We start from the raw sequence: 27242 nt of genomic DNA on the forward strand, positions 1-27242 counted from the left end.
TTTTTTGGGGTTCTTTTTACTCTCTTCCGCTATATGTCTCTCATGTTCTATTTTAGCCGCCCTGATTTTGCCTTTACATTTCTTATTACACTCTTTGTAATGCTTGAATGCTGCCAATGACCCCTCAGCCTTGTATTTTTTTAAGGCCTTTTCTTTAGTATTAATATGCATTTTTATGTTGGAGTTTAGCCACCCAGGGTTTAGTTTTGCTCTTTTAAATGTATTTCCCTTTGGAATGCACTGGCCAATCCCTTTGTTTAGTATGCTCTTGAAGCACTCCCATTTTTGCTCCGTGTTCTTTGTTCCCAGGGTTCTATCCCATATGATATTTTCTAGCAGAGAGCGTAATTTTGGGAAATTGGCTTTTTTGAAATTCAGTGTCCTTATATTACCCTTGTGTTTCCTATTGCTATGATTAATACTGAAACTAATTGACCTATGGTCACTGTTTCCCAAGTTGCCCCGTAATTCTGTGTCCATAAGCAGGTCTGAATTGTTGGTAATCAGTAGGTCAAGTACCGCATTGTTTCTTGTCAGTGCGTTCACCATCTGACCCATGAAATTGTCCTGCAAAACATTTAGGAACTACCGAGCCTTGGCTGAATGTGCGGTTCCTTCTGCCCAGTCTATATCTGGATAATTAAAGTCCCCCATTATAATGACATTTCCCATCCTTGCTGCCAATCCTATCTGTAAAAGCAGGTCCGCCTCCCCCTCCTCCCTCTGGTTGGGGGGGCCTATAACATAAGCCCAATATTACCCTCCCTATAGTGCCTTCCCCTTTAAGTTCTACCCATAGGGAGTCTGCCTCGTCCATAGCTCCATTATTAATATCATCCCTCATATTTACCTGTACACTGTCCTTAATATACAGACATACCCCGCCCCCTTTTTTACCTTCTCTATCTCTACGATAAAGGGAGTACCCCTGAATGGTCACCATCCAGTCATGAGAGTTGTCGAACCAAGTCTCTGTTATCCCCACAAAATCTAAGTCCTCCTCAAGCATCAGCAGCTCCAGCTCTCCCATCTTGTTAGCTAGGCTTCTGGCATTGGTATAAAAACCTTGTAATTTTGACCGGTTGCATATATCCTCGTTTGATGTTGTTTTTAGGCTGCTCTTGTGATTTTTCCCCATATCCACCTTGGGTACTCTAAACACCCTACCATTAATGTCCCCATTTGTGCCCTCTGAATCTTGCTCCCCGCTGGCTAATTCTACAACTGTACCCTCTCCCCCATCAGCTAGTTTAAAAGCCCCTCTAACTTTATGGCCATCCTCTCACCCAGTACGGCTGAACCCTCCCCATTTAGGTGCAATCCGTCCCTACCAAAGAGCTGGTGGCCGACTGAGAAGTCGGTCCAGTTCTCCTGGAACCCGAAACCCTCCTTACTATACAAGCTACTCAGCCACTTGTTAACTTCCCTAATCTCCTGCTGCTTCTCTGGTGTGGCTCGAGGTACAGGTAGTATTTCTGAAAATACTACCTTGAAGGTCCAATTCCTTAGCCCCTAAGTCCCTGAAATCGTTTAGGACTCTCCATTTTCCTCTGCCTATGTCATTGGTACCCACATGTACCATGACAGCTGGGTCTTCCCCAGCCCCACCCAGTAATCTGTCCACCCGATCCGCGATGTGCCGAACCCGAGCGCCCGGTAAACAACAGACTGTTCGGCACCCACGGTCTTTGTGACAGATTGCACTGTCTGTCCTTCTAATGATTGAGTCCCCTACCACCAGCACCTGTCTTTCCTTTCCCTTTCTCCCGGCCTCACTGGAGGAGTTCTTCCCCTGGTAGCTAGGGGCGTCGCTCTGCTCCAGCAATGCTGGTCCCTGACTGGTTTCCCCAACATCACGCAACAGGGCGTATGCCCAGGACCGGCCTCCTTGCCTTTTTCCTCTCTACCCTTCCTAACTGTCACCCATTTACTCTGCTTTGATGCCTGCACCTCCGTTACTCCACCCTCCTCTGTGCAGGCCCCTGCCTGCACCTGTCGGGTATGATCCCAGCTCTCCTCCGGTATGGACATTCGTCTCAGTGTTGCCAGCTGCTTCCCTAGATTCAGGACCTGAGCTTCCAGGGAAGCAACGTGCTTACATTTCGCGCATTTGTATTCGCCCTTGATCTCATGATCGAGGAATGCATACATATGACAAGATGTACATTGAATCGCATCTCCACACTCGCTGGGCATTGTACCTACTAATCTAATCTAATGGGGATTCAGTAATTTAAGTCTGTCCTGTGTGGCTGTTTCCTAGCTTCCTAACTCTACTTTCTTACCCTCTGATACGCCACTACACTCCCAGACACTCGCAGGTACTCCCAGACACTCGCAGGTACTCCCAGACACTCAGGTAGTAATAGGTACTCCCAGACACTCAGGTAGTAATAGGTACTCCCAGACACTCAGTTAGTAATAGGTACTCCCAGACACTCAGGTAGTAATAGGTACTTCCAGACACTCAGGTAGTAATAGGTACTCACAGACACTCGGGTACTACTCTACACCCTCAGTCAGTGTTTAACCTCAGTCACCAGTCTTACTTACCTAGTGTGTGTCCCTTTAAGCCTGACTCTTGCAGTTCCTGACAGCGATTCCTCCCTCCTCCCTCAGACGGTCAGTCTTCCTCTCTGCACCGGCCTCCCTCTGTCACTTCCCGGTCAGCCTTTGTTTTGTTAGTCTCCTCTGCTCCCTCTCCGTCTGGGGGGGTCACCGCACCGCCCGCTGCTCGCCACCCGCTGCAAAGGGGGGGGTTACCGCACCGCTCGCCGCCCGCAAGGGAGGGGGGGTTACCCGCACGCCACCCGCTTTTTCTTCTGGGGGGGGTTCTAGCACCGCTCGCCGCTGCTCTTCTGGGGGGGGTTACTCACACACTCATGCGGTCGGTCTCACACGCTCCTCACACACGCACGCCCTGTCAGCCTCTGATCCCGCGCTCTACTCCTCTGCTCCAGAGCACCACCTGCCGGTCCCTCCAGCCCACCATGGGATTGAAGTATGAAATACTAACCACAAATATACAAGGCCAGCCACAACATCCCCCCCAGCTACATCAGCAAACGAATCTGCCCATAATGCCCAAATAGTCATCTCCGTTCCTCCCAGGACCTCCTCTCTTGCTACCTTGTTACCTCCTCCCACGCTCACCTCCAGGACTTCTGCAGAGCCTCTCCCATCCTCTGGAACTCCCCAGTTTGTCTGATCAGCTTCTATCCTGTCTGCCTTTAAGCGATTGTTGAAAACACACTTATTCATGGAAGCCTACCCCACCTCCATGTAAGATCTGTACTTGACTGCCCTCCATCAGATCATCCCCCGCAGCCACTACCTTTTGTACCACCTCCCCCTCCCTTTAGATTGTAAGCTCCCTGAGCAGAGCCCTCCTATTACTTTTGTATTGAACTGTATTGTAAATTGTGCTGTCCACCTTTTTATTGTAAAGCGCTGCGTAAACTGTTGGCGCTATATAAATCCTGTATAACAGTGGCGGCTGGTGTATTGCGCATGGAGTTCAGTGGGGCTTTTTTTTTTTTTAGCCATGTGACTAGAGCCAGAGGCTCTCACAGGCTAAAAAAAAAAGGGTGGGCTCGGAGCGCAGAGCAGTGCGCCCCGAGTCCACTCACTTGTGTGACAATAGCGAATGAATATTCGCTATTGTCACACGGATCCGCCTCCTGGCCAATCAGGAAGCAGGTCCTGAGACCTGTTTCCTGATTGGCCGAAAGTAGAAGCCATGCCATTGGGCATGGGGGAGGAAATGCTTCTACTGGGGGGGAAGAAGCCGAAGCTGCCCCCGCCGCCGCTGAGGGTGAGTGAGCCGTGGGGGGGGGGGGCCCGGGTCCTGGGTCCTGAGGGGGTCCAGGGTCCTGGTGTGGTCCTAGTGTGTGGCCGGGGGGGGGTGTATGATGCAGTCTGATGCATGATGCAGTCCATCGGCCGCCCCCCTGGCCCATGGAGCACCAGCCGCCACTGCTGTATAATAATAATAATATCCTTTGAGAGTGGGAGAGGAGAGCTTTAAAAGATTGATCAAGAGGGCTGCAGACTGTCACTCCCTACAAAGAAAAGCGCTTACATGCTGGTTTATCACATTACCAGCCATTCCGTCTGGTGAGTGAATTTATTATAAGAGGTGGTGGATATTTTTTCTCATTCATTCGATACAATTTTTGGACATATATATTTATATTGACATTTATAATTTATTTTAATGAACTTTCCAATGGACTGTGGATTTCTTGGAAACATTGTAGCACTTTTTTTGTTATATGTTTGTTATATCAGTTTGACATTTTTTTTATGCAATATCAATTCAATATATTTGATTTCACACAGTAGGATTTATTATTTTAGCACTTTAAGGATTGTAAAAGTATTTATTTGAGTATACTTGGATACAGCGCTGTCATATGTGTTGCTTACACTTCCCATAGGTCTATACTAAACCCACTTTGGTGAGTGCTAGGATAAACTTGCATGCTGCATGTAAGTGCCAATGTGCTAAATGTACAGTCTTAATTTCTGGTGTGTGAAGGTTTTACTTTATCCATGTGCATATGATTTATCAAGAAATTACACTTTGAGTCCCCATTCATGCCCTCACATTTTAATGCATGCTTTGCATAGAAAAAAAAAAATAAAAAAAAACACATTTGTCAAAAGAAACAATGTTATTCAATTAATCTTTTCAAATATCTGAGATGTGTTGCATTGCAGTTTAAAAAAGAGGCATGTCTATTTTTCTTTGCATTTCCATGAGCAGGTATGTCCATTAGAATAATAAAAAAACACATAAACATGTTACAACATGTGATTAAAAAATGCACTAAAAATGGACAAAATTCGGACATGGATAGGTGTGACCCTGTCCATAATGATTATTTGCTCTCGGTAGATGTTGGCAACCTGAATCAACCACCACCTACTTTGATGTCTTTCAGGTTTCTCTTATTTTTTGTAATTGTTATTTTTATTTTTATGTTTCTCTATTATTGTAATTTTCATTTTTGTATTTTGTGTAATTAAAATATTTGTTTAGTTTCGAATGGGCTTAGCCTGTGAAATGTTGCAAATGAGTCACTTTATATGTTAAGTCACTTTATATGTTAAAGGCAGAGCTGTGATCTCTTCTCCTGCAGATGATACATTCCCAAGAAACGATGTCCTGGTGGAACAAGCTGATTCTACTTTAGCTCCAATACCGGATTCAGACAGAATAAAGCAGGTAAGGGAAGGGTGTGTGTGTGTGTGTGTGTGTGTGTGTGTGTGTATATATATATATATATATATATATATATATACAGTTTATATACAATATCTCAAAAAAGTGAGTACACCCCTCACATTTTTTTAAATATTTTATTACATCTTTTCATGAGATATCACTGAAGAAATGACATTTTGCTACAATGTGAAGTAGTGAGTGTACAGCTTGTATACCCATTTTCCCTTCCCGGTGTCATGTGACTCATTAGTGTTACAAGGCCTCAGGTGTGATTGGGGAGCAGGTGTGTTAAATTTGGTGTTATCGCTCTCACTCTCTCATACTGGTCACTAGAAATTCAACATGGCACCTCATGGCAAAGAACTCTCTGAGGATCTAAAAAAAAGAATTGTTGCTCTACATAAAGATGGTCTAGGCTATACGAAGATTGCCAAGACCCTGAAACTGAGCTGCAGAACAGTGGCCAAGACCGTACAGCGGTTTAACAGGACAGGTTCAACTCAGAATAGGCCTCGCCATGGTCGACCAAATAGGTTGAGTGCACATGCTTAGCGTCATATCCAGAGGTTGGGTTTGGGAAATAGACGAATGAGTGCTGCCAGCATTGCTGCAGAGGTTGAAGCGGTGTGGGGTCAGCCTGTCAATGCTCAGACCATACGCCGCACACTGCATCAAATTGGTCTGCATGGGTGTCGTCCCAGAAGGAAGCCTCTTCTAAATATGATGCACAAGAAAGCCTGCAAACAGTTTGCTGAAGACAAGCAGACTAAGGACATGGATTACTGGAGCCATGACCCGTGGTCTTATTTTATTATATTATTTTGTTCAGATGGTGTCAAGCATGTGTGGCGGCAACCAGGTGAGGAGTACAAAGACAAGTGTTCCTTGCCTAAAGTCAAGCATGGTGGTGGGAGTGTCATCGTCTGGGGCTGCATGAGTGCTGCTGGCACTGGAGAGCTACAGTTCATTGAAGGAACCATGAATGCCAACATGTACTGTGACATACTGAAGCAGAGCATGATCCCCTACCTTCAGAGACTTGGCCGCAGGGCAGTATTCCAACATGATAACGACACCAAACACACCTCTAAGACGACCACTGCCTTGCAAAAGAAGCTGAGGGTAAAGGTATATGGACTGGCCAAGCATGTATCCAGACCTAAACCTTATTGAGCATCTGTCGGGCATCCTCAAACTGAAGGTGGAGGAGCGCAAGGTCTCTAACATCCACCAGCTCCGTGATGTCGGCATGGAGGATAGGAGGAGGACTCCAGTGGCAACCTGTGAAGCTCTAGTGAACACCATGCCCAAGAGGGTTAAGGCAGTGCTGGAAAATAATGGTGGCCATACAGGATATTGACACTTTGGGCCCAAGTTGGACATGTTCACTTAGGGGTGTGCTCACTTTTGTTGCCAGCGGGTTTAGACATTAATGGCTGTGTGTTGAGGTATTTTGAGAGGACAGCAAATTTACACTATTATACAAGTTGTGCACTCACTACTTTACATTGTAGCAAAGTGTCATTCCTTCAGTGTTGTCACATGAAAAGATATAATAAAATATTTACAAAAATGTAAGGGGTGTACTCACTTTTGTGAGATAGTGTATATATATATATATATATATATATATATATATATATATATATATATATTGTATATATATTATTTTTTTCATAACTATACCACATTTAAGTTTAATACTGTTTGTGGTTAAGCTGACACTGATACAAGCCTAACATTATACTGTATGCTGATGCGTTAATAAAGTTATTTTGCATAAATCTAGCACCCAGGTAACGTTCTTGCTTTGGTTCCTTAGTATTTAAAATTTTAACTTGAAATTAAATTATGCTTGTATTCAAACTTATGTTTTAAATAATTTTTCAGCCAGAAGAAAATGACTGGCCAGTGACTACTATACATGCGCTATCTGGTAAGCTTGAATTGAAGTTTGTAGTACAAAGAGCAACCATTCAGATAAAAGTTTTCTAGTTTGGTTGTTTATAAATAGTGTTTTTTTTTTTTTGTTTTTTTCTTTCTGCAGTATTATTTAGCAATTATTTGGGTACATAAATGTTACCTAAAACCTAATCTACACCTGAGGCCTACCCTTAATCTAAACACAAAAGTTACAATTGCACTCTAACGTTAAATTAACACTTAATCTTTGAAAACACTTAACCCTTAAGCCCACAGTTACACTTTTAAAACTTTCGTTTCCCTACATCTGACTACGCCAAATCCCTTTCTTTTTAATTATTCCTGTTCACACTTGCACTCTCAGTTGTCCTGCGTTTTATGCCCTGCACTTACAACAGTATGTACGTTTTCTTTTGAGCATATTCAGGACTTTTTGGTCCTATATACTTCAGTGGGAGTGCCTGTAAGCGTGTGTTACGTGCGTTTTCATTCATTTTTATGTCTGAGGAAACTTCTCCTCCTATAAACTCCTTTACCATCCCAGGAAACAAACCCCTGAAGCTTGTTGCACATGTGAAAATGGCTGTAATAGGCCTGTAAAATGCCTGAAAAAAATACACTTCAAAGTCACCAGGAATACGCTTTGATCATGCTCTGCTCAGGTGTTAATGCAGACTAAATTACATTCATGGTCAAATTGTAAACTCATATATTTATTTCCACGTTTTATTTCAATCATTTTTATCCAACTTATATTAATCTGATTGATCTGAAATAAAGTTTGTAAACGTATTTCTCTATCATCCATTGACAGACTCAGTTCTCTCTGATTCATATCAGTAGGGTAATACTGCCCCCTACAGGAGTAGAACATTAGGCAGAAAAAAGTTCTGGCTACGCCTATGGGTAGCCCCAGAGGGTACACCCTCTCTCTTTCTGCATAGGATGTCAGTTTTTTTCTGCCTAATAAGGAGTAAGGACCTAGTTCCTTGCTGGGATCTCTGGTCCTGGCATATAAAGTATTTTTTTTATGTAGATTTTTTTTTTTTAGCTAGACTTTTTTTCCTGTGAGATCTTCAAGCAATTTTGCCGGGCTGGGCGACAGACTGGACCCCCATATCCAGTGGTCACCCCAGTCTGGCCATCGAGCGTGTGCAGACCTTAGCTACACCCTGGGTCGGCCGCGACATAGTCTCACTGGACGGGGACTGGCCCTGCGAGTTTAACGTCTCGCCAGGATGCACACGACAGGGTCGAGGCTTATGTCGCAGCGTTCCTATTTGGCCAACAGCCCCCCTAATCCGGTGGCTTGGGGTCCTGTCAGGAGATGGCGCCCACCTGTGTTGAGTAAATGTCCCCCCCCCCCTCTCCCTGGCGGATTTTGGGGTGGATGCGGGCCCTCTCCCTGGGACGGTCGGACCAGTACACTCCTGGGTTTACCTCTGTCCTGTTGTGACCCCCCTCCTCTCTAGCTGAATGGGACTACCATTGTTCCTTTGAAGGAATCCCTGTCCTTTAAGGACTTGGGGGATAGGATGGCACGGGCTGTGGCCTGCGCTCTGTGCTCTGGCATGGCTGCACTGGGAACAGTGTTTATGTTTGCCCTTGCCGCGCAGACTCTGCCTGATGGGCAGAGTCCCAACGCCGTGACTTGTTGTGGGGCATGTCCCTCTTGCCCTGGGCTGTTGGACCATCTGGCGCAGGGGCTGCATTATGTTTGCGATTTCGCGCTGGTCGAGGCTCCCTTGTATAGTCACCTTGTCATTTTCGGCGGTGGTTGACCGGAGTCTACTTGACCGGAGTGTTGGTCTGCGGATCAAACTTCTAAGAAGGTCTTAATGGATCTCCCTTTTCAAGGGGATCGCCTGTTTGCCGCTGCCCTGGATTACATTACGTAAGCGTCTCACAGGGGGAACAGTGTTTTCTTCCACAGGCTGTCAAGGGTGAGGGCCTTCGTTGCAGTCGGGGTCTACTTGACCGGAGTGTTGGTCTGCGGATCAAACTTCTAAGAAGGTCTTAATGGATCTCAAAAAATAAGCCCCCAGTTAACCAGAGTGGCAAAAGAAGGGAAGGGGATAATAGCCTTACCTACTCACCCCTATAGTGGAATAGGAGTGTGGGATTCCCAGATTAAGTTAACCAGTAACAAAAGAAAGAATAGCTAATTGCAATGCAAAAAAGTAGGGAAAGACCCCAGGCGGTATAAGGCTTAAAAAGTTAAATCCTTTATTTAAAGAAGTAAAAATTGACACATGTAGCGGCAATTAGTCACAACAAGGGACATACAAACAATAAATAAAATTTCCCAGGTGGTGAACCGGGTATATGACAAGCATCGGACTGATTTAAGAACACTGTTATATATATGAACAACCGTGCAAGATAAACGGTACTGATCATGAAATGATACACTGTAATGTGTGTATCTATATTGAGTCGGCCACTAGGTGGCATCACCTTCAGCTGTAAAGGGACGTAACATGCTAGTACACATATCCAGCAACCGATCCGAGCAACACGATCAGGTAAATATATAGGTCGATGTGTATCACCTGAGCGATATATAAACCTTGGGGGAGATGCTAAAGTCTACAATTCATCTCAGATATTATAGTGGAATTGGGAGGGCCATCCAGAAGTGAAAGTTGATGACAAGGGTGAGAGCCCTCGTTGGAGTCAGGGTTCCTCCCTTTCGACTCACAAACAGTTTCTTCGTCCCTCGGGGACAGTCGATGTGGCAAAGTCCTTCCAGACTTCCGTGTGGGTTCCAGACGACCCTGGTCTGGCGTACATGAGATTGTTTTTTTCCAGACCTGCGGACAAGGCCTACTTGGCCTGAAGGTGCTTCCTCTCCCATCTGTGGGGTTGGGGGAAGTTCTTGCCGGTTGAGGACCTGCGGCTGGCCCGGATCCCAGGCTCACTGGGTTCAGGAATTCATGTGGTCCAGTTGCAAGATCGAGTTTCAATATGTTTATTTCTGGTAAGGTTTTTCCCTTCCAATGTACGGCTGTCTCCGGATCGCTTACAGGCGCTCTGTGGGCAGTTTAGGCTCTGGTTCAACAAGCTGGACCTACTGGTCCTTTGATTTGCAGATCACAAATTCAAGTTGGTATTGGTTCGCACGGTGGTGGCTTCTCTACATCAGGGGGCTTCCTGGCCTCCATAGACATCAAGCTGCCTACCTTCACATCCTATTATGTTCTGGACAGCTACGGATTCTCAGTTTTGTGCCGTGGGAAAGGATCTCTTGGTTTGTGGTGTTACCCTTTGGTCTCGCTTATGCTGCTAGGGTCTTCACAAAGGTGTTGGCTCTGGTCCTGGCGCTGTTGCGGCAGAGGGGCCTATCGGCCCTGGTTTTCTGGCTGCTCTGCTTCTCTGTTTGGAGTCCCCTACGGTGCTGGCAATGAAGGTGGTTGTCACCGTGAGAACTCTGGTGGAGTTCAGGTGGGTTCTGAACCTTCAGAAATTATCCCTGGTCTCTTCCATGAGACTGGACTTTCTGAGCCTAACTTTGGACTCGTCCTCGGTCAGGGTGTTTCTCCCTCCAGGGTCAAAACTCTTGGCACTTTAGACTGCGGTCAACTGTTGCTGTCCCGCACATGGTCTTCCCTTTGGACCTGCATGCAAGTTCTGGGACTGATGGTGTTTTTTTTTTTAAAGACGGTCCCTTTCGCTCAATCCCTCTTGGGGATCCCCAAGGAGTCAATCCTTCTCGAAGGCGACTGGAATCCAAACTTTCTGGACTTGCGGATCCGGCTTGGCCTGGTGCCCAGAGAGTTTTGCTCTGGAATCCTTCCTCCCCGTCTACTGGACAATTGTCACCATGGATGCAAGCTTGTCCGGGTGGGGAGGAGTCCTCGGCAGGTTCTCTGCTTCGGGAGTATGGTCCCTGGAGGATCCAGGTTACCGCTTATTGTCCTGGGGCTGAGAGCAATCCAGCTTTGCCTAGTTCAGTGGATCGGGCACCTGCAGCTGTCCGGTGCACTTCCAATTGACTATGCAGCGACCGTGGCTTATGTCATTCACCAAGGGGGCACCAAAGGCGTCCTTGCGGCCTTGGAAGTGATGATTCTCGTTGGGCAGAGCGCCTTGTTCCGGCTCTATCCGCTGTTCCCTTTCCAGGTGGGGAAAATACACAATTGGTAGGCGGTTTGCCTCAGAGCAATGGTCCCTTTATCTGGAGTCATTCCAGCAGTTGTGCCTTTGTTTAGGGGCACTCCGGACGTAGTCCTGTTGGCATCGCATCTACAGGATAGTGCAGAGGTCGTGGCCCGCTCCCGAGAACCTCTGGCGGGTGCAATGGTGGCACCACGGGTTCTGTCATGGGCAAGAACATTCGCTAGGTTCAACATGTATGATGCTGAGAAGTTTGGCGTGTTCACCTGCGCAAGGCTGAGGCCGGCATGGTCATGCGAGAGTGCTCACGGATGGGCTGAGGCCAGTGTAAGTTGCTGTCTGCCTTTCCTCCTCTCCCGTTGTTGCCAAGAATCCTTTGCAGGATTGAGGCGGAAGGGATTTTGGTCATTCTCGTGGCTCCAGACTGGCCTCGCCGAGCTTGGTACACCTGTCTGGTCAGTCCTGCCGCTGACGCTCCTTGGAGGCTTCCTCTCAGGGAGGGTTTCTTATCTCCGGGGCCGATCTTCCATCCGGCTTTATGGCCGCTGGCTTGCCGGCCCGGCTTGCCGGCTTGGCTGTTGTAAGCCAGGTGTCAAAGGATGGAGGGTTGTCTGCTTCGATGATTCCCACCCTGCGTAAAGCAAGGGAAGCGTCTTCTGTGATAATTTTTTTCATCATATGAGAAAGTCGCATATTGCGTTATGTGAGTCTTCTTGGGCTCCCCCCTCGCCCTTACTCAGTGGCTGGATCTTGGCTTCCTTCGATGGGGGGGTTGATCAAAAGTTGGCCTTGAGTACTGTCAAGGGTCAGGTTTCGGTTTTGGTAATTTTTATTCCACAGGCCGCTGGCCGCCCGTTCCCTGGTGCGTAACTTTTTCCAGGGGGTGCGACACTTGGTTCTTTCAGTGCAACCTCCGTCGCCAACTGGGAACCTTGGTTGGTGCAGTCGGTTCTTCCAATCCTCCTTTGCGAGTATCAAGGGTATCCCCTGCTTACCTTATTGCAGAAGGTGGCCTTCTTGGTTGCTGTCACTCTGCATGCAGGGTGTTTGCACTGGTGACATTGTCCTGTCGATCTCCCTATATGTTGGTTCATGGGGCCAGGTGGTACTTCGTCCGGATCCATCATTTCCTCCGAAGGTGGTTTCTAGTGTTCACTTGCACGAGGCTATTGTGTTGCCATCTTGTGTCCTAAACCCCCTCATCCTACGGAATGTTCGCTGCATACTCTGCATGGAGTTCGGGCACTTGGGGTACTTGGCGACTACTGAGTCTTCCCGTAGTCAGGTTCGCTCTCTGTGCTCATGGATGGCCCAAGGACAGGGCTGCCTGTGTCTGCTGTAACTTATTTCCAGGTGAATTAGACAGTTGGTGCTGCAGGCTTCTTCATTTATGGGTTAGGTCCTACCTTTCCCTGTTTCGGCACTTTCTACTTGGGCGCCTAGTGCTTCCTGGGCTTTTTGCCATACAGGCATCTGTGCTTCAGGTTGCAAGATGACTACCTGGACGTTTGTTTACACCTTTGCCACGTTTTATAAGGTGGATGTGCTGGCATCTGCAGATGCCTCTTTTCGGCCGCAAGGTTTTTTTGCTGGCTGCTGTTTGGAGGGCTTTTGGCCTTCTATGAGGGTGTTTACTGTTTGTTTTCAGGTGGGCCTCATCTTTTGTTCTGATGAGTCCTTTGTTGCCTGGTCAGCTATGTTTGGCCTTGGGGACTTCTTCTTTTCTGCTGTTCCCACCCCTCATTTTATGGCACTGCTTTGGGACGTCACTACTGATATGAACCAGAGAGAACTACGTCCATCAATGAACGATAGAGAAAACTGGATTTTTGACTTACCGTAAAATCCTTTTCTCTTAAGTTCATTGATGGACGCAGTATCTGCCCCTCTATTTTGAGTAGGGTTGGGGTTACTTTCTGACACTGCTTTGAAACAAAACTGACACCCTATGCAGGAAGAGAGAGGGACTGCCCATAGGCGTAGCCAGAACTTTTTTCTGCCTAGTGTCCTACTCCTGTAGGGGGCAGTATTACCCTACTCATATGAGAGAACTGCGTCCGTCAATGACCTTAAAAGAAAAGGATTTTACCGTAAGTCAAAAATCCAGTTTTTGTGAAGATCCCCACACATCTACTTTCTTGAATTCTGAACTGCAGAGGCGCTGAGAGGAGGAGTTTCAGGAGGAGTAGTCTGTACAGAAATCACTGTATGCAGGCAGCAAGGTACCATGGGATATATATTATTATACTTTTAATTGTTATATAGGATTTATATAGCATCGACAGTTACACAGCGCTTTACAACAAATGGGCAGACAGTACAATTACATTCTAATTTAATATGGGAGTAATCAGAGAGCCCTGTTCGTTAGAGCTTACAATGTAATAGTACAAAAGGAAAAGGAAATAAGTGTGGAGGATGGGATGATGGAGAAAGTATATGTAATAGTTGTTAGGTGGGGGCCAGACAGGCTTCTCTGAAAAGGTGAGTTTTCAGCGAACGTCTGAAAGTGGACAGAGTAGGAGATAGTCTGACAGATTGGGGTAAAGTGTTCCAAAGGATGGAAGAGGCTCTGGAGAAGTCCTGGAGACGAGCATGGGATGAGGTGACAAGGGTGACAAAGAGAACGATTTGGTTAGTATTTTGAGAGCAGGTTAGTGATATAGCTGGGAACAGGTTTGTGGATGGCTTTGTAAGTTATTGTTAGCAGGGCTTTTTTTCAACCAAAACGTGCCGGAACGGAGTTCCAGCACCTTCGGCAGCCTCTCCTCACTAACATGTCACCTAACAGAGAAGCTGGTAGAGAAAGATATCTGGACACCCCACTTCCTCTACCAGCTTCTCTGTACTAGTGCAGGGCACCCAGGGCTCCTGCCCTTCAGCAATGATGACTGCCTTGGGTCTCAGAAAGGCTGATGCCTGTGATGTTTCAAGAGGAAGCTTCTGTCCCTGGCTGCCGCCGCTACTCAGACACTGTAGCATGGAGCTGAGAAAAGAGCTCTGAAACTCCTCCTTAGCTCTGTGCTACAGTTCCGATAGGTGGAGCTCTCTAGTCAAACTGTACTGAGCTGAGATTTAAAAAAACCTGTGCATACTATGTAGAGCAGTGTTGGCTTACTTGAAGAGGTAAGGGAGCTGTGAATGGAAAAGGAGAGAAAGAGAGGAGAGCTGGGGGAATTGTACAGAGAAGAGAGAGTTTTGGGGAGTTTGTGCAGAGAGGAGAGCTGGGGGGGATTTGTGCAGAGAGGAGAGCTGGGGGATTTTTGCAGAGAATAGAGCTGGGAAAGGGGGGGGATTCATTTAGAGAAGAAAGCTGAGGGTGGGGAGGGTTGTGCAGAAAGGAGAGCTGGGGGGGGGGGGGGTTGTACAGAGAGGGAAAGTGTGTGTGGGGGGGTATTTGTGCAGAAAGGAGAGCTAGAGAGAATTTGTGCAGGGAACAGAGCTTGGGGGCTTATGTTTTAAGGATCTAAGCACTATTGAGATTTCTTTGGGTATGGTATCTGGACATCAACGATTAGAATGTGGTTACGTGACCATTGGGGCTATATTAAAAACCTTTGCTCTAGCCCTGGAGAGGCTAAAAGGCCCTTTCCGATCAAGCCTAATTGCAAGGTCGCACTGCTGAAGGTGAGAGTTCATCTGAAGGGAGGAGCACTCTTTGGTGACATATTTATTTGTATACCAGAGCACTATAAAGGGAGATGGATTGAGAAATACTTATTAAGGAAGGTGACTGGTGAATGGGAAGAGTTTCAGTTACTTCAAACTGCACCGTTGTGGACTATATTTTTACTTTGATCACCACATGAATTTGTTTGCACATAAGCGAATATCATTAAGGATTGAGAATTATGTGAGATGGTATAGTTAGCCATATTTCTAAGGTCTGACTTCTTTTTACATTTCACTTTTTGTATTTTTTATTTTATTTTTTTATTTGTTTATTGTAGCACTTTTTAAAGTTTGCAGCACAACTGATCATTGGTATTTGCACAACACTTTTGTATGAGATAGTGTCTGCAGCTATACAAAGGAAATCCCCAATGGTGTGGGACTATGAATGCCACTAGACACTGTATATCAAAGTTAAAATGATACATTTTATTAAACAATTAATAAAGACAAAAACAATTGTGCAAACAAATATAGTAAGAACATCGACATGACATGAAAGGAGGGGCATATAAAAATCGCATGCAATTGACAGATCATGTACCAGACCACATTGAAGACGCTCAGGTGCACATGGTGGACCTGAACCGGAAAAGAGACCCTACGCGTTTCGGGCGCTAAACAGCCCTTCCTCAGGGGTCAACCAGAGTTCCAAAAGCACCCAATATGCCTGTAAAAATCGAAAGCCCCCCAGTAGGTCATATAAATAATATACATAGCCATAGCCACCTGTGTTCCAATGCGCTCTCATAATGAGTGACCTACCCTTGACGTCTATGCAAAGGATTGGAATGATCTGTCGTTTAAAAGCGGTAATTTAATACCATGGGAAGGAATGGGTTCCAATGAGCCAGTTAAAGGCAAAATGAAGAAAAGAGAAGTGTAGTAGTTGCCCTGGAGGACCACCGGGGCACCACGATGATCGAACAAGTAGCTCAGCAAGGACCACTCCAAAAGAAGACCTCACTTGTATAGTGTGGGTAATTTGTTACCAACCTAATTAAGAAAGGGGGTAATATAAGGACACCAGTTGATTGTAGGTGTTGTTATATACGTACTAAGGTATGCATTTATAATTACCTGTGAGGTTTAGAGAGAGTGTAATGACAGAGGGTCATATATTGTAGAGAAGGAGTAGTAATTCCGTATTAGGAGTATCACAACATGTGAATATCTGTAAAGATGAAGGGGATTCTTAAAAGAAAGTCATATCCAACTTATTGGATTTTGTTTGTCTGTCTAAGAATCAGGTAGAAATTGAAAGATGGCATACACATAGAAGAAAAAGGAGACCGAACCACCAAGGTGAGTATCCAAAGGAGGAATGTCAAAAATAGGTGACCTGCCATTGAATACGTGCAGAAAATGATAAAAATGGCCCAAAATGATAAGGATAGCCAAAATAAGTAGGAGAGTATAGGGGAAATGAAAGTGGGGTTTAGATGTAGTATGAGGTATGGAGTAACCATAGGAAACATCTCTACATGCTGTATAGATATATCGGCCAGTATATTTAGAGTAGCATATCATAGAAGATAATCGATATAAGTAAGAAACCAATTTCATTTATATGTATGGTTATAATGTATGTACATATACATATACTGAATCAATATTACAGCATGTAGATATGGGGTTTATAACACCCCAATATTTCATATAAATGCCAAGTGAAGAATTATGAGGTTAAAGATAACCAATATATAACCAGTGAAGCTAGTGGTGGATATGAAGAAAAATAAAGGATGAAGTAAATGTAAGTGCTGACCATAAGACCAATAAAGAAAGGTGTAGTGTCTGCAGCTTCACATTGTGATTGAGTACGTTTAAATCTATAGTAGCTTGAAGGATCCCCCGTACAGAATAGTGTCTGTTGGTTTTAGCCATTAGTAGGTCCTTTGTGAGTTTAAGGAGAACAGTGTTGAAGGCGAAATCCAGACTGAAGGGGATCAAGAAGTTTGTTCTAAGTCAGCAGGTCACTCAGTCGGTTGTAGACCAGGAGTTTGGAGGAAAAGGAAGTAAGGAGATAGGGGGGTAGGTTGTTAATAATTGTGGGGTCCACTGAGGGCTTTTGAAGGATGGGGGTGACAAGTGCATGTTTTAGAGCAGGAGTTCCCAAACTGTGGAAGCCTGAGCCGCTGCCTTTCCATAGAAAAAATGGCTGCGGCCGGCCCATGTCCACTGCGCATGCGCCCATGTCCACTGCGGGAGGCCCGTACAGGTTCGGGCAGGCGGCGCATGCACAGTGACGCAGCGGCCGGGCGGCGCCATTTTTAAATGGAAGGCACCCTCAGGGATGGGTAAGACAATCCCCTCCTGCACCATGCTCACAGCCCATCCTCTCCTGTACCATGCCCACAGCCCTGCATCTCATGCACCATGCCCGCAGCCCTGCATCTCATGCACCATGCCCACAGCCCACCATCTCCTGCACCATGCCCACAGCCCATCATCTCCTGCACCATGCCCACAGCCCTGCATCTCCTGCACCATGCCCACAGCCCTACATCTCCTGTACCATGGCCATAGCCTTGCACCATGCCCATAGCCCTGCATCTCCTGCACCATGCCCGTAGCCCTGCACCATGCCCACAGCCCTGCATCTCCTGCATTATTTCCACAGCCCCTGTATCTCCTGAACCATGCCCACAGCCCCTGCATCTCCTGCACCATGCCCACAACCCCTGCATCTCCTGCACCATGCCCACAGCCCTGCATCTCCTGCACCATGCCCACGACCCTGCATCTCCTGCACCATGCCCACTGCCCTGCATCTCCTGCACCATGCCCACAGTCCTGGACCATGCCTACAGTCCTGCATCTCCTGCACCATGTCCGCAGCCCTGCATCTCCTGCACCATGCCCGTAGCCCTGCACCATGCCCACAGCCCTCCATCTCCGGCACCATGGCTACAGCCCTGCATGTTCTGCACCATGCCCACAGCCCTGCATCTCCAGCACCATGCCCACAGCCCTGCACCATGCCCACAGCCCTGCATCTCTGGCACCATGCCCGCAGCCCGGCATCTCCTGCACCATGCCCGCAGCCCTGTATCTCCTGCACCATGCCCACAGCCCTGCAACTCCTGCACCATGTCCACAGCCCCTGCATCTCCTGCACCATGTCCGCAGCCCTTGCATCACTTGCAGCACGTGTGGGGCCTGGTGGACGAAAGAGCGGGACACAGCACTTCTGTCTGTCAGAATCTACACTCAGTGAGTAACCATTTATATGCAATGTTTTGCAAATGTTATGCCTTTTTTTGTGCCATGTGCCAATTCTATGCTCCCAAAGCTTATTGCCATGTTGTGCCACTCTATGCCCCTAGCACTTATTTGCATGTTGTGCCAATTTTATGCCCTAACATCACCCTCCCTTTAAAATATTCATTATTATTATTATTATTTGCATTTATATAGCGCCAACAAATTCTGTAACGCTTAACAATATTCAATTGCAAGCAAGTGGGTCCCGAAAAATAACTGTATTCAGAAGTGGGTCTCAGCCCAAAAAAGTTACCTCCAAGGTAGTATTTTTAGAAATACTACCTGTACCTCGAGCCACACCAGAGAGGCAGCGGGAGATTAGGGAAGTTAACAAGTGGCTGAGGAGCTGGTGTCGTAAGTAGGGTTTCGGGTTCCTGGAGAACTGGGCCGGCTTCTCAGTCGGCTACTGGCTCTTTAGTAGGGACGTATTGCACCTAAATGGGGAGGGTGCAACCGTACTGGGTGAGAAGATGGCCAACAAGTTAGAGGGGCTTTTAAACTAGGTGATGGGGGGAGGGTACAGATGTAGAATTAGCCAGTGGGGAGCAAGGTTCAGCGGGCACAAATGGGGACATTAGTGGTAGGGTGTTCAGAGTTCCTAAATCCAAGGTGGGTATGGGGAAAGATCACAAGAGTAGCCTAAAACAACATCAAACGAGGATATAGTTTGCATCCGGTCACAATTTTGAGGTTTGTATACCAATGCTAGAAGCCTGGCCAACAAGATGGGAGAGTTAGAGCTGCTGATGTATGAGGAGGACTTAGATTTTGTGGGGAACTTCAAAGGGAAGGTACTATGGGGAAAGTAATATTGGGCGTATGCTATAGGCCCCCCAACCAGAGGGAGGAGGGGGAGGCAGACCTCTTTTCACAGATTGGAGTGGCAGCAAGGATGGAAAATGTCATTATAATGGGGGACTTTAATTATCCAGATATAGACTTGGCAGAAGGAACCGCGCATTCATCCAAGGCTCGGCAGTTCCTAAATGTTTTGCAGGACAATTTTATGGGTCAGATGGTAAACGCACCGACAAGAAACAATGCGGTACTAGACCTACTGATTACCAACAACACGGACCTTCTCACGGATATAGAAATACAGGGCAACTTAGGAAACAGTGACCATAGGTCAATACGTTTCAGTATCAATCATAGTAACAGGAAACACAAGGGTAATACAAGGACACTGAATTTCAGAAGAGCCAATTTCCCAAAACTGCACTCTTTGCTATAAAATATCAAATGGGATAGAACCCTGGGAACAAAGAACATGGAGGAAAATTGGGAGTGCTTCAAGAGTATAATAAACATTGCAGTGCATTCCAAAGGGAAATAAATTTAAAAGCGCAAAACTAAACCCTGGGTGGCTAAACTCCAACATAAAAATGCATATTAATACTAAAGAAAAGGCCTTCAAAAAATACAAGGCTGAGGGGTCATTGGCAGCATTCAAGCATTACAATGAGTGTAATAAGAAATGTAAAGATGAAATCAAGGCGGCTAAAATAGAACACGAGAGACATATAGTGGAAGAGAGTAAAAAAAAAAACCCCAAGTAATTCTTTAGGTATATAAATAGCAAGAAAGCGAGGCCAGAACTCATTGGCCCCATAAAAAACAACGAAGGGAATCTGGCCACAGAGGAAAGAGAGAAGACAAAAGTGTTAAATAATTTCTTCTCTTCAGTCTTCACAAAAGAATTGGGGGGCTACACTAACCCAGCTTGTAATGCTAAATTAAATAATACACCTCAGGAAGTACCCCCATGGTTAACAGAAGATAGACTTAGAACTAAACTAGAGAAACTTAACATAAATAAATTACCGGGACCGGATGGCTTGCACCCAAGGGTTCTTAAAGAGCTCAGCCAGGTGATAGCCAGACCATTATTCTTGCTCTTTAAGGATAGTCTACAGATTGGTATTGTGCCAGCTGATTGGAAAAAAGCCAACGTGGTACCATTATTTAAAAAGGGGCCGAGATGTATCCCGGGTAACTATAGGCCAGTCAGCCTAACATCAGTAGTCTGCAAGATTTTGTAGGGGATGTTAAATGACAACATACAAGACTTTAGTAATTAGAATGATATTTTTAGTAGTAATCAGCATAGATTCATGAAAAATCGTTCTTTTTAATCAGATAATTTTTATTGAATTTTTTTTACATTACAAAACAACACTGAACACCAAAAAAGAACAACAAGAACAACAAACTAGCGATAGAGCATCAGCAATATATTACATGTACCAGCACACCAATAGATAGGTATGTACAGCAGTTAAAATACATGAGTAGAATATAAACAACAACGTTAACAAAGCTAGTGCTCAACGGCTGCTGGTAGTATCCCTGTGCCATAGGAAGAATTCAAAAATCCCATAGGTGTCATCAAAGTACCCCAGAATAGAGGATAAATCGGGATTCCACACCCAGGGGAAGCCTCCCCCGAGTCCTAGTAACCATGAGATGAGTCTATCGCCCAAAGAAGGAAAAAAAAAAAAAGGGGAAGGGGGGGGGGGGAAGGGAGGGGGGGGAGATATGATGAACTGCCCAGCAGCAGCGCCTCAAGGGAGGTGCCAGCCCAGTGAAACCAATGCTAATAACTGTCTAGTAAGCAAGGTTGTCTCCGGCCCGCCCAGGTAGATGTAGAGCATAACCCAACCGACGGAGCAGCACTATGTTATGAAAAATCGTTCTTGCCAGACCAATCTATTAACCTTCTAAGATGAGGTGAGTTGCCATCTAGACAAAGGAAAGCCGTGGATGTGGTGTATCTGGACTTTGCAAAGGCATTTGACACAGTTCCCCACAAACGCTTACTTTACAAACTAAGGTACATAGGTATGGACCATAGGGTAAGTACCTGGATAGAGAACTGGCTCCAGGGGAGAGTCCAGAGGGTGGTGATAAATGGGGAGTACTCAGATTGGGTAGGTGTGGAAAGTGGGGTCCCCCAAGGATCTGTCCTGGGACCAATCCTGTTTAATTTATTCATAAACGACCTAGAGGAGGGGATATCTAGCACAATCTCGGTATTTGCGGATGATACTAAACTAAGCATGCCAATATCTGCTATGCAGGATGTGGAAACCTTACAAGCAGACCTGAACAAAATAATGGGGTGGACAACTACATGGCAGATGAGGTTTAATGTTGAAAAATGTAAAGTAATGCACTTGGGTGTTAGAAACACGAAAGCAAGCTACTTACTAGGGGGGGAACATCTTGATGAATCTAAGATGGAAAAGGACCTGGGGGTCCTAGTGGACAACAGGCTTGGCAGTGGCATGCAATGCCAAGCTGCTGCAAGCAAAGCCAACAAAATACTGGGATGTATAAAAAAGGGGATTCACTCCAGAAATAAAGAGATTATTCTCCCACTCTACAAGACTCTGGTCCGGCCACATCTGGAGTATTCTGTCCAGTTCTGGGCACTGGTCCTCGGGAAGGATGTGCTGGAGCTGGAGAGAGTCCAGAGAAGGGCAACAAAAATAATTAGGGGAATGGAGGACATCAGCTATGAGGAAAGACTACAAGCATTGAAATTATTCTCTCTGGAGAAGAGACGCTTGAGGGGGGATATGATATCAATTTACAAATACTTTACTGGTGATGACCCTAGCATAAGGAACAAACTTTTCAGAGAAAGGGAATACAATAAGATACGTGGCCACCTATTAAAACTAGAGGAAAAATGGTTTAACCTTAAAATACGTAAGGGGTTCTTTACCGTCAGAGCAGTAAGGATGTGGAATTCTCTTCCACAAGCAGTAGTATCAGCAGGGAGCATCGATAGCTTCAAAAAACTATTAGATGGGCACCTTAAAGACCACAACATAAGGGGGTATACAATGTACGGTTAACATCTAACACACACACACACATCATAGGTTGAACTGGATGGACTGATGTCTTTTTTCAACCTCATAAACTATGTAAGTTGGGGAAGCCCTGTTTCAGAGAGTTGGGGAGGATGCCAAAAGAGAGGGAGAGATTAAAGATGTGAGTTAGAGAGTGTAGAATAGAGCCATAGGATGATCGTAGCATTTGCAAGGGAGAAGGAATCCAGGGGCAGGTGGTTAGGTGGGCGTTGGAAAAAAGTTTGGCAACCTCGCCAATAGTTGCAGGGTTGAATAAGAGAAGTAAGGATTTAACCTGTGGACATGGGGTGTTAAGTGGGGGAGGAATGTGCGCAAAGGAGATCTCCTCACGAATTGTATTAATCTTATTTTTAAAGTGATTGGCGATCTCCTGGTGGAGGCAGTGGAGGACAGAGTAGAGTTAAAGGTAGAGAAGACTTGATGGGGACTGGACTCTTCAGAGTAAGAGCTGTGAAAATGTGGAATAGACTCCCTCAAGAGCTGGTTCTGGCCAGCTCAGTAGATTGCCCTAAAAAAGGCCTGAATTCTTTCCTAAATGTACATAATATAACTGGGTACTTACATTTATAGGTAAAGTTGATCCAGGGAATATCCGATTGCCTCTCAGAGGATCAGGATTTAGGAAGGAATTTCTCCCCTGCTGTAGCAATATGGATCATGCTGTGCTGGGGTTTTTTTGCCCTCTGCTAAATCAACTGTGGGTATAGGATTGTGTATATATATTTTTTGTTTTTTTCCTCTTTTATTGGTTAAACAATTGTCTTTTTTTTCAACCTTACTAACTATGTAACTATGTAAATGAGAGTGATAAAATACGTCTGCTTGGCAGTGAGGAGGCAGGAATAGTATTTTTGAGAGCAGATTTAAATTGGTTGAAGTCTTTCTGGGACTTAGTCTTACACCAAAGGCGCTCAAGAGCACGGCTAAGTTTTCTGAGACTTCTGGTGTCATTTGCTTGCCATGGTTATAGGAGTCCGATTCTGTGTATAGTAAGGAGGAAGATCTTGTCTAGGGAGGATGACAGTGAGCTGTTGTAGACAGATGTGGCTAGATTGGGGCAGGACAGGGGTAAGATTTTTTCAAAGAGGTGGTCAGTAGCAGAGTAGAGAAGAGAAGGGTTGAGGTGGTGAAGATTTCTATGGGTAACTGTTAGGTGGTTGGAGGTAGAGGAGGTGGAAGACAGGGAAAGAGCGAAATTAATAAGGTGGGGATCAGATAGTGGGAGAGGATTGTTGGAGAGGTTGCATGGGGTGCATAGATAGAAGAATACAAGGTCAAGGGTGTTATTATCGGAGTGAGTAGGAGCCTGTATCCATTGCTTCAGGTCAAGAGAGGGGGTTAAACGGAGAAGTTTAGAAGTAACAGTAGTATTAGCATTACCAGGGATGTTGAAGTCACCGAGAATGCTTGTGGGGATTTCAGAAGACATAAAATAGGATAGCCAGGCAGAGTAGTCATCAAGGAAGTTGATAGCCAGCCAAGGGGGCCGGTAGATGACAGCAATTCTTAGAGAAAAAGGAGAAAATCGACTAATACAATATGCCTTAAAAGAGGAGAGTTTAAGAGAGGGAGATGGGTGAAGTACCTGATAAGTGCTGTATGGGGCTAGAAGGATTCCCACTCCTCCTCCCTTCCATCCATTGGGTCTGGGGGAGTGAGTTCATAGAAGGCCATCATGTGAGAGGGAAGAAGGAGAAGCAGTGTCAGATTCATGAAGCCAGGTTTTGGAAATGGGGAGTAGGTTAAAGAAATTTTTGATAAAGAGGTCGTGGAGGGAGGCGAGTTTGCTACAGGGGCATTTCAGAGCGCAGAAGGGGAGGCTGGTTTTGGGAAGAAGAGGAATAGAAACAAAGTTCTGTGGATTGTGACTGCTGCCATAATGGGGTTGGGTGATGGGAGCATTTGGCACAGTTAAATGATAAAGGCCCAGGGTTTGGAGATTTGCCACCAGAGGTTAGGAGAAGCAGAAGGATGAGGGAGGTAATGCAGGAGTGTAATTTATATGAAGGGACATGCCCCAGCATCCGTGAGGTTTTATCAGCATGTGGGTGTAGAATGAGCAGAAGTTGGTGAGTGCAGTAATAGGGAGAGTACAGAAGAGTGATAAATATAACCTGTGGGGTGGAGAAGAGGGGAGAAGGTAAAAGAGTTTAAGGAGAGAGGACACAACTGCTAGAAGGAGTGGTAGAGAGCACGTGTTGCGGAGTGGAAGGAGAGCTGAATAGAGAGACAGAGTCACCTGCAGCCTGTCTGTAACTTTTCAGTGCAGTTTGCTATGTACAGTATGTTTTCTTCATTAAGCCCCGTACAAACGTACCGATTGTCGGCCTTAAATATTCGGCCGCCGACCGATCGGCCGATTGTAGGCTTGTTAGTATGATGCTTCCGACAGCCGACAGCACATTTTCGGCCGAACAGAATCTGTCGTGCAGACTTTAAAATATTTGTTGGTCGTCACCAGAACGGCCGATTGTTCGCCAGTCAGTACAGAATTCGGCCGACAAACAGCAGATGAGCAAGACTCAGAGAAGAAAAAACACACGGAAAGTTAACCATCACATGACATCACTTCTGCAGTCGGCTGTTGTTGGCCGACAAAAGTTGTGTGCAGTCTTTAGCACTTTTCAGCCGACAGGACAGCACCGGACAAAAGACGGCCGATCGTTCGGCCGACATTCGGTACGTGTGTACGGGGCTTTACATATTGAAAGCAAACAGCACAGGAGATGCTGCAAAGCATGCAGGGAATCCAGGAAGTTGTGGTAAGCTTATGGTGGTGTGGAATGCAGAATGTATGGCACCAATAATTCACATAATCGAGTGCAATGTAAAATTACTATATAAGTATCACAGCAACAGTTCACAACAGGCCTGAAGACTCCCAGCAGGGTGCACTTAGTTTCTAAGCAGTTTCCAGCCGGACTGACAGCGTCTGTAAGGAGGGAGCAGAATGTGGCCTGGCCGTCAAGCGCCCAATCAGGGAGTTGTCCAGAAGAGTTGCGACCCTACGATTTCCCTCCTCGTCAGGAACCTTTCCCTAGTGCTAGCTGCAGCTGCTCTTGCAGAGTGCAACTGCACTTTGCAAAGTGCACAGTCTTTTTGCCTTTAGTAAATCAACCCCTTAGTCCTCATAAATATGGTACCTGATAGCACAAGTCTCACAGTGCATCAACAACATGCAGAGGGTTACAATAAGATGTGTCCAATTTAAGTACATAGAATTATGCCTGTGAATATAAAGAGTAACAATGCGCATTCAAAGGGGAACAATGATGCAGCCCAGCATGCCTTGTGTGGGAGGGGCCTAAAGAGGCATAGTTAAATAGAAAACAAGCCTACTAACTGTATACATGCCACTCATGTGCCAGAGTCCTTGTACCCTTAGTAACATGTATAAACCTCTGCATAATCATTAACAAAATTAAACTTTTCCTTTACATTTACCTTTGGTGCCCAACAAGCAGTCCACACCTCTAATCTAGTCTGGAGCACAGTAGACTGCACCCTGTGGGACAACGGACTCTATTTTTAGAACCACTAGCTGTCATTAACAGCTGCAGGCCAGCACTAAGCCTAAGAGCTAAATTGAGCATGTCCCAGGGATCTGCTCCCACTCCATAGGAGCAAAGTGCAAACACAATGGGGTTGATTTACTAACAGTAAACAGAATGTTGCACCAGAGGTTAGTAAATGAGCAGAAGCTCTGCTGACTTCCATCATCCAATCATGTACAAGCAAAATGCTGTTTTGTTTTTTTTTTGCATGTGATTGGGTATTCTTTGCAAAGTGAAGCTTTACCTCATTTACTAAGCTCTGGAGCAACTGCACTTGCAGAGTGCAACTGCACTTTGCAAAGTGCTGAGTCTATTTGCCTTTAGTGAATCAACCCTAATGTTTCCAAACTTTGTTTACACTAGAAGTCAAGTAACGTGATGTCATGGCAGTTCCTGTTAGTAGGCTTGGAGGCTTCCTGTTAGTAGTTAGGAGGCTTGGAAAGAATTGACAGCACTGGCCAGCATATCCTTAATGCAGTAGATCACTGCTATAATGATTTAGCTGACTCATACCCCCCACCCCCCACCAATACATCCCATAATTACAATGCTGTCAACATATTTGATTTGTGCATATGATGGGTGGAGCAGTCTCATACAGATCCGCTTTATTAGGAGTACGTACAGTATATTCCCTCTTTACATTCAACAACTGCAAACATAAGCATATATACAATAATGAATGTAGCACTGCCCCCTTGAGGACTGCTGAATTCTTCACCTTTTTGGGTCCCCCTGGGTTACCGTTAGCAACTGCAGGCACAACTTAACACTTTACTTTCCGGCTCAGTCAATGAACAGTCTAGGGGTTTTGGTTGTTTTAGTTGTTTTAACATAAATAGAGATGGGAGAAGGGATAGAGTAGGATACTCCAGAACTTGAACTATTCACAATTCTGAGGATTTCTATTGGAAGATGCAGCCAGGCTGCGAATTTCAGCTTGCCACTAGATGAATTGTAGATACTGAGTCTCTGAACAAAAGACTTGGTTGCACACTATCTTCAGGGTACTCACCTATCACCCCCTTTCACTCCACCAGCTGACATCCGTCCTCTGACTACTCTACTCCGGGGTGGCCCCCTTCCTGCTCAGGCCCTTAGACACGATCCCCTGTACTCATGATACTGTTTTTCCAGGTTCTCCAGTGTCTAATCCCCTCTAGAGAGCTCTCCTGGACCTCTGGGTTCAGCTCCTTCCTTCTGGCTCGTGAGCAGACCTAACTCACATATCCTGCTCTCTGTTAAGCAGAAAGCAATATAGAATTTGCCTGCTACTCCTGATAGGCAGACAGAGCCAAAACGATACTCACTCTCTACTCACTCTCAAGCACCTACCTAGGAGGATGCTACACTCCCCCCCCCCCCCCCCCCGCCAAACCGAGCCATGTCCTCACTGGCTCTGGGGCAGCCGCACCCTACAAAAATTCTTTCCAAAAGTTTTCATGGAGTATCCCACAAACCTGGAAAAGGAGTAAAGGGAAAATAATGAATGTACACTGCAACAGATACAATACATTATGTAGAAAAATATAAATATACTGTACAATATTCACAAAGGCATTTACACACAACAGGCGCATTCAACTTAATGCACCCCTC

General features: G+C 45.8%; 1 protein-coding gene across 6 annotated transcripts in view; it reads left to right on the forward strand.

Annotated features, from left to right (window-relative positions):
* Positions 1 to 27242, forward strand: part of EDARADD (EDAR associated via death domain) — a 191091-nt gene that overhangs the window by 152006 nt on the left and 11843 nt on the right. For 2 of the 6 annotated variants that reach the window (XM_082249733.1, XM_082249734.1), the window contains exons 4-5: positions 5118 to 5230; positions 7121 to 7166. In XM_082249733.1, the coding sequence (XP_082105859.1) occupies positions 5118 to 5230; positions 7121 to 7166 (159 nt within the window). The remainder of the gene's footprint in view (positions 1 to 5117; positions 5231 to 7120; positions 7167 to 27242) is intronic. The other 4 variants (XM_082249735.1, XM_082249736.1, XM_082249737.1 and 1 more) reach the window with 2 other exon arrangements.

The sequence above is a fragment of the Pelophylax lessonae genome (genome assembly GCF_965119305.1).
Source record: "Pelophylax lessonae genome assembly, chromosome: 3".
Classification (NCBI taxonomy): Eukaryota; Metazoa; Chordata; class Amphibia; order Anura; family Ranidae; genus Pelophylax; species Pelophylax lessonae.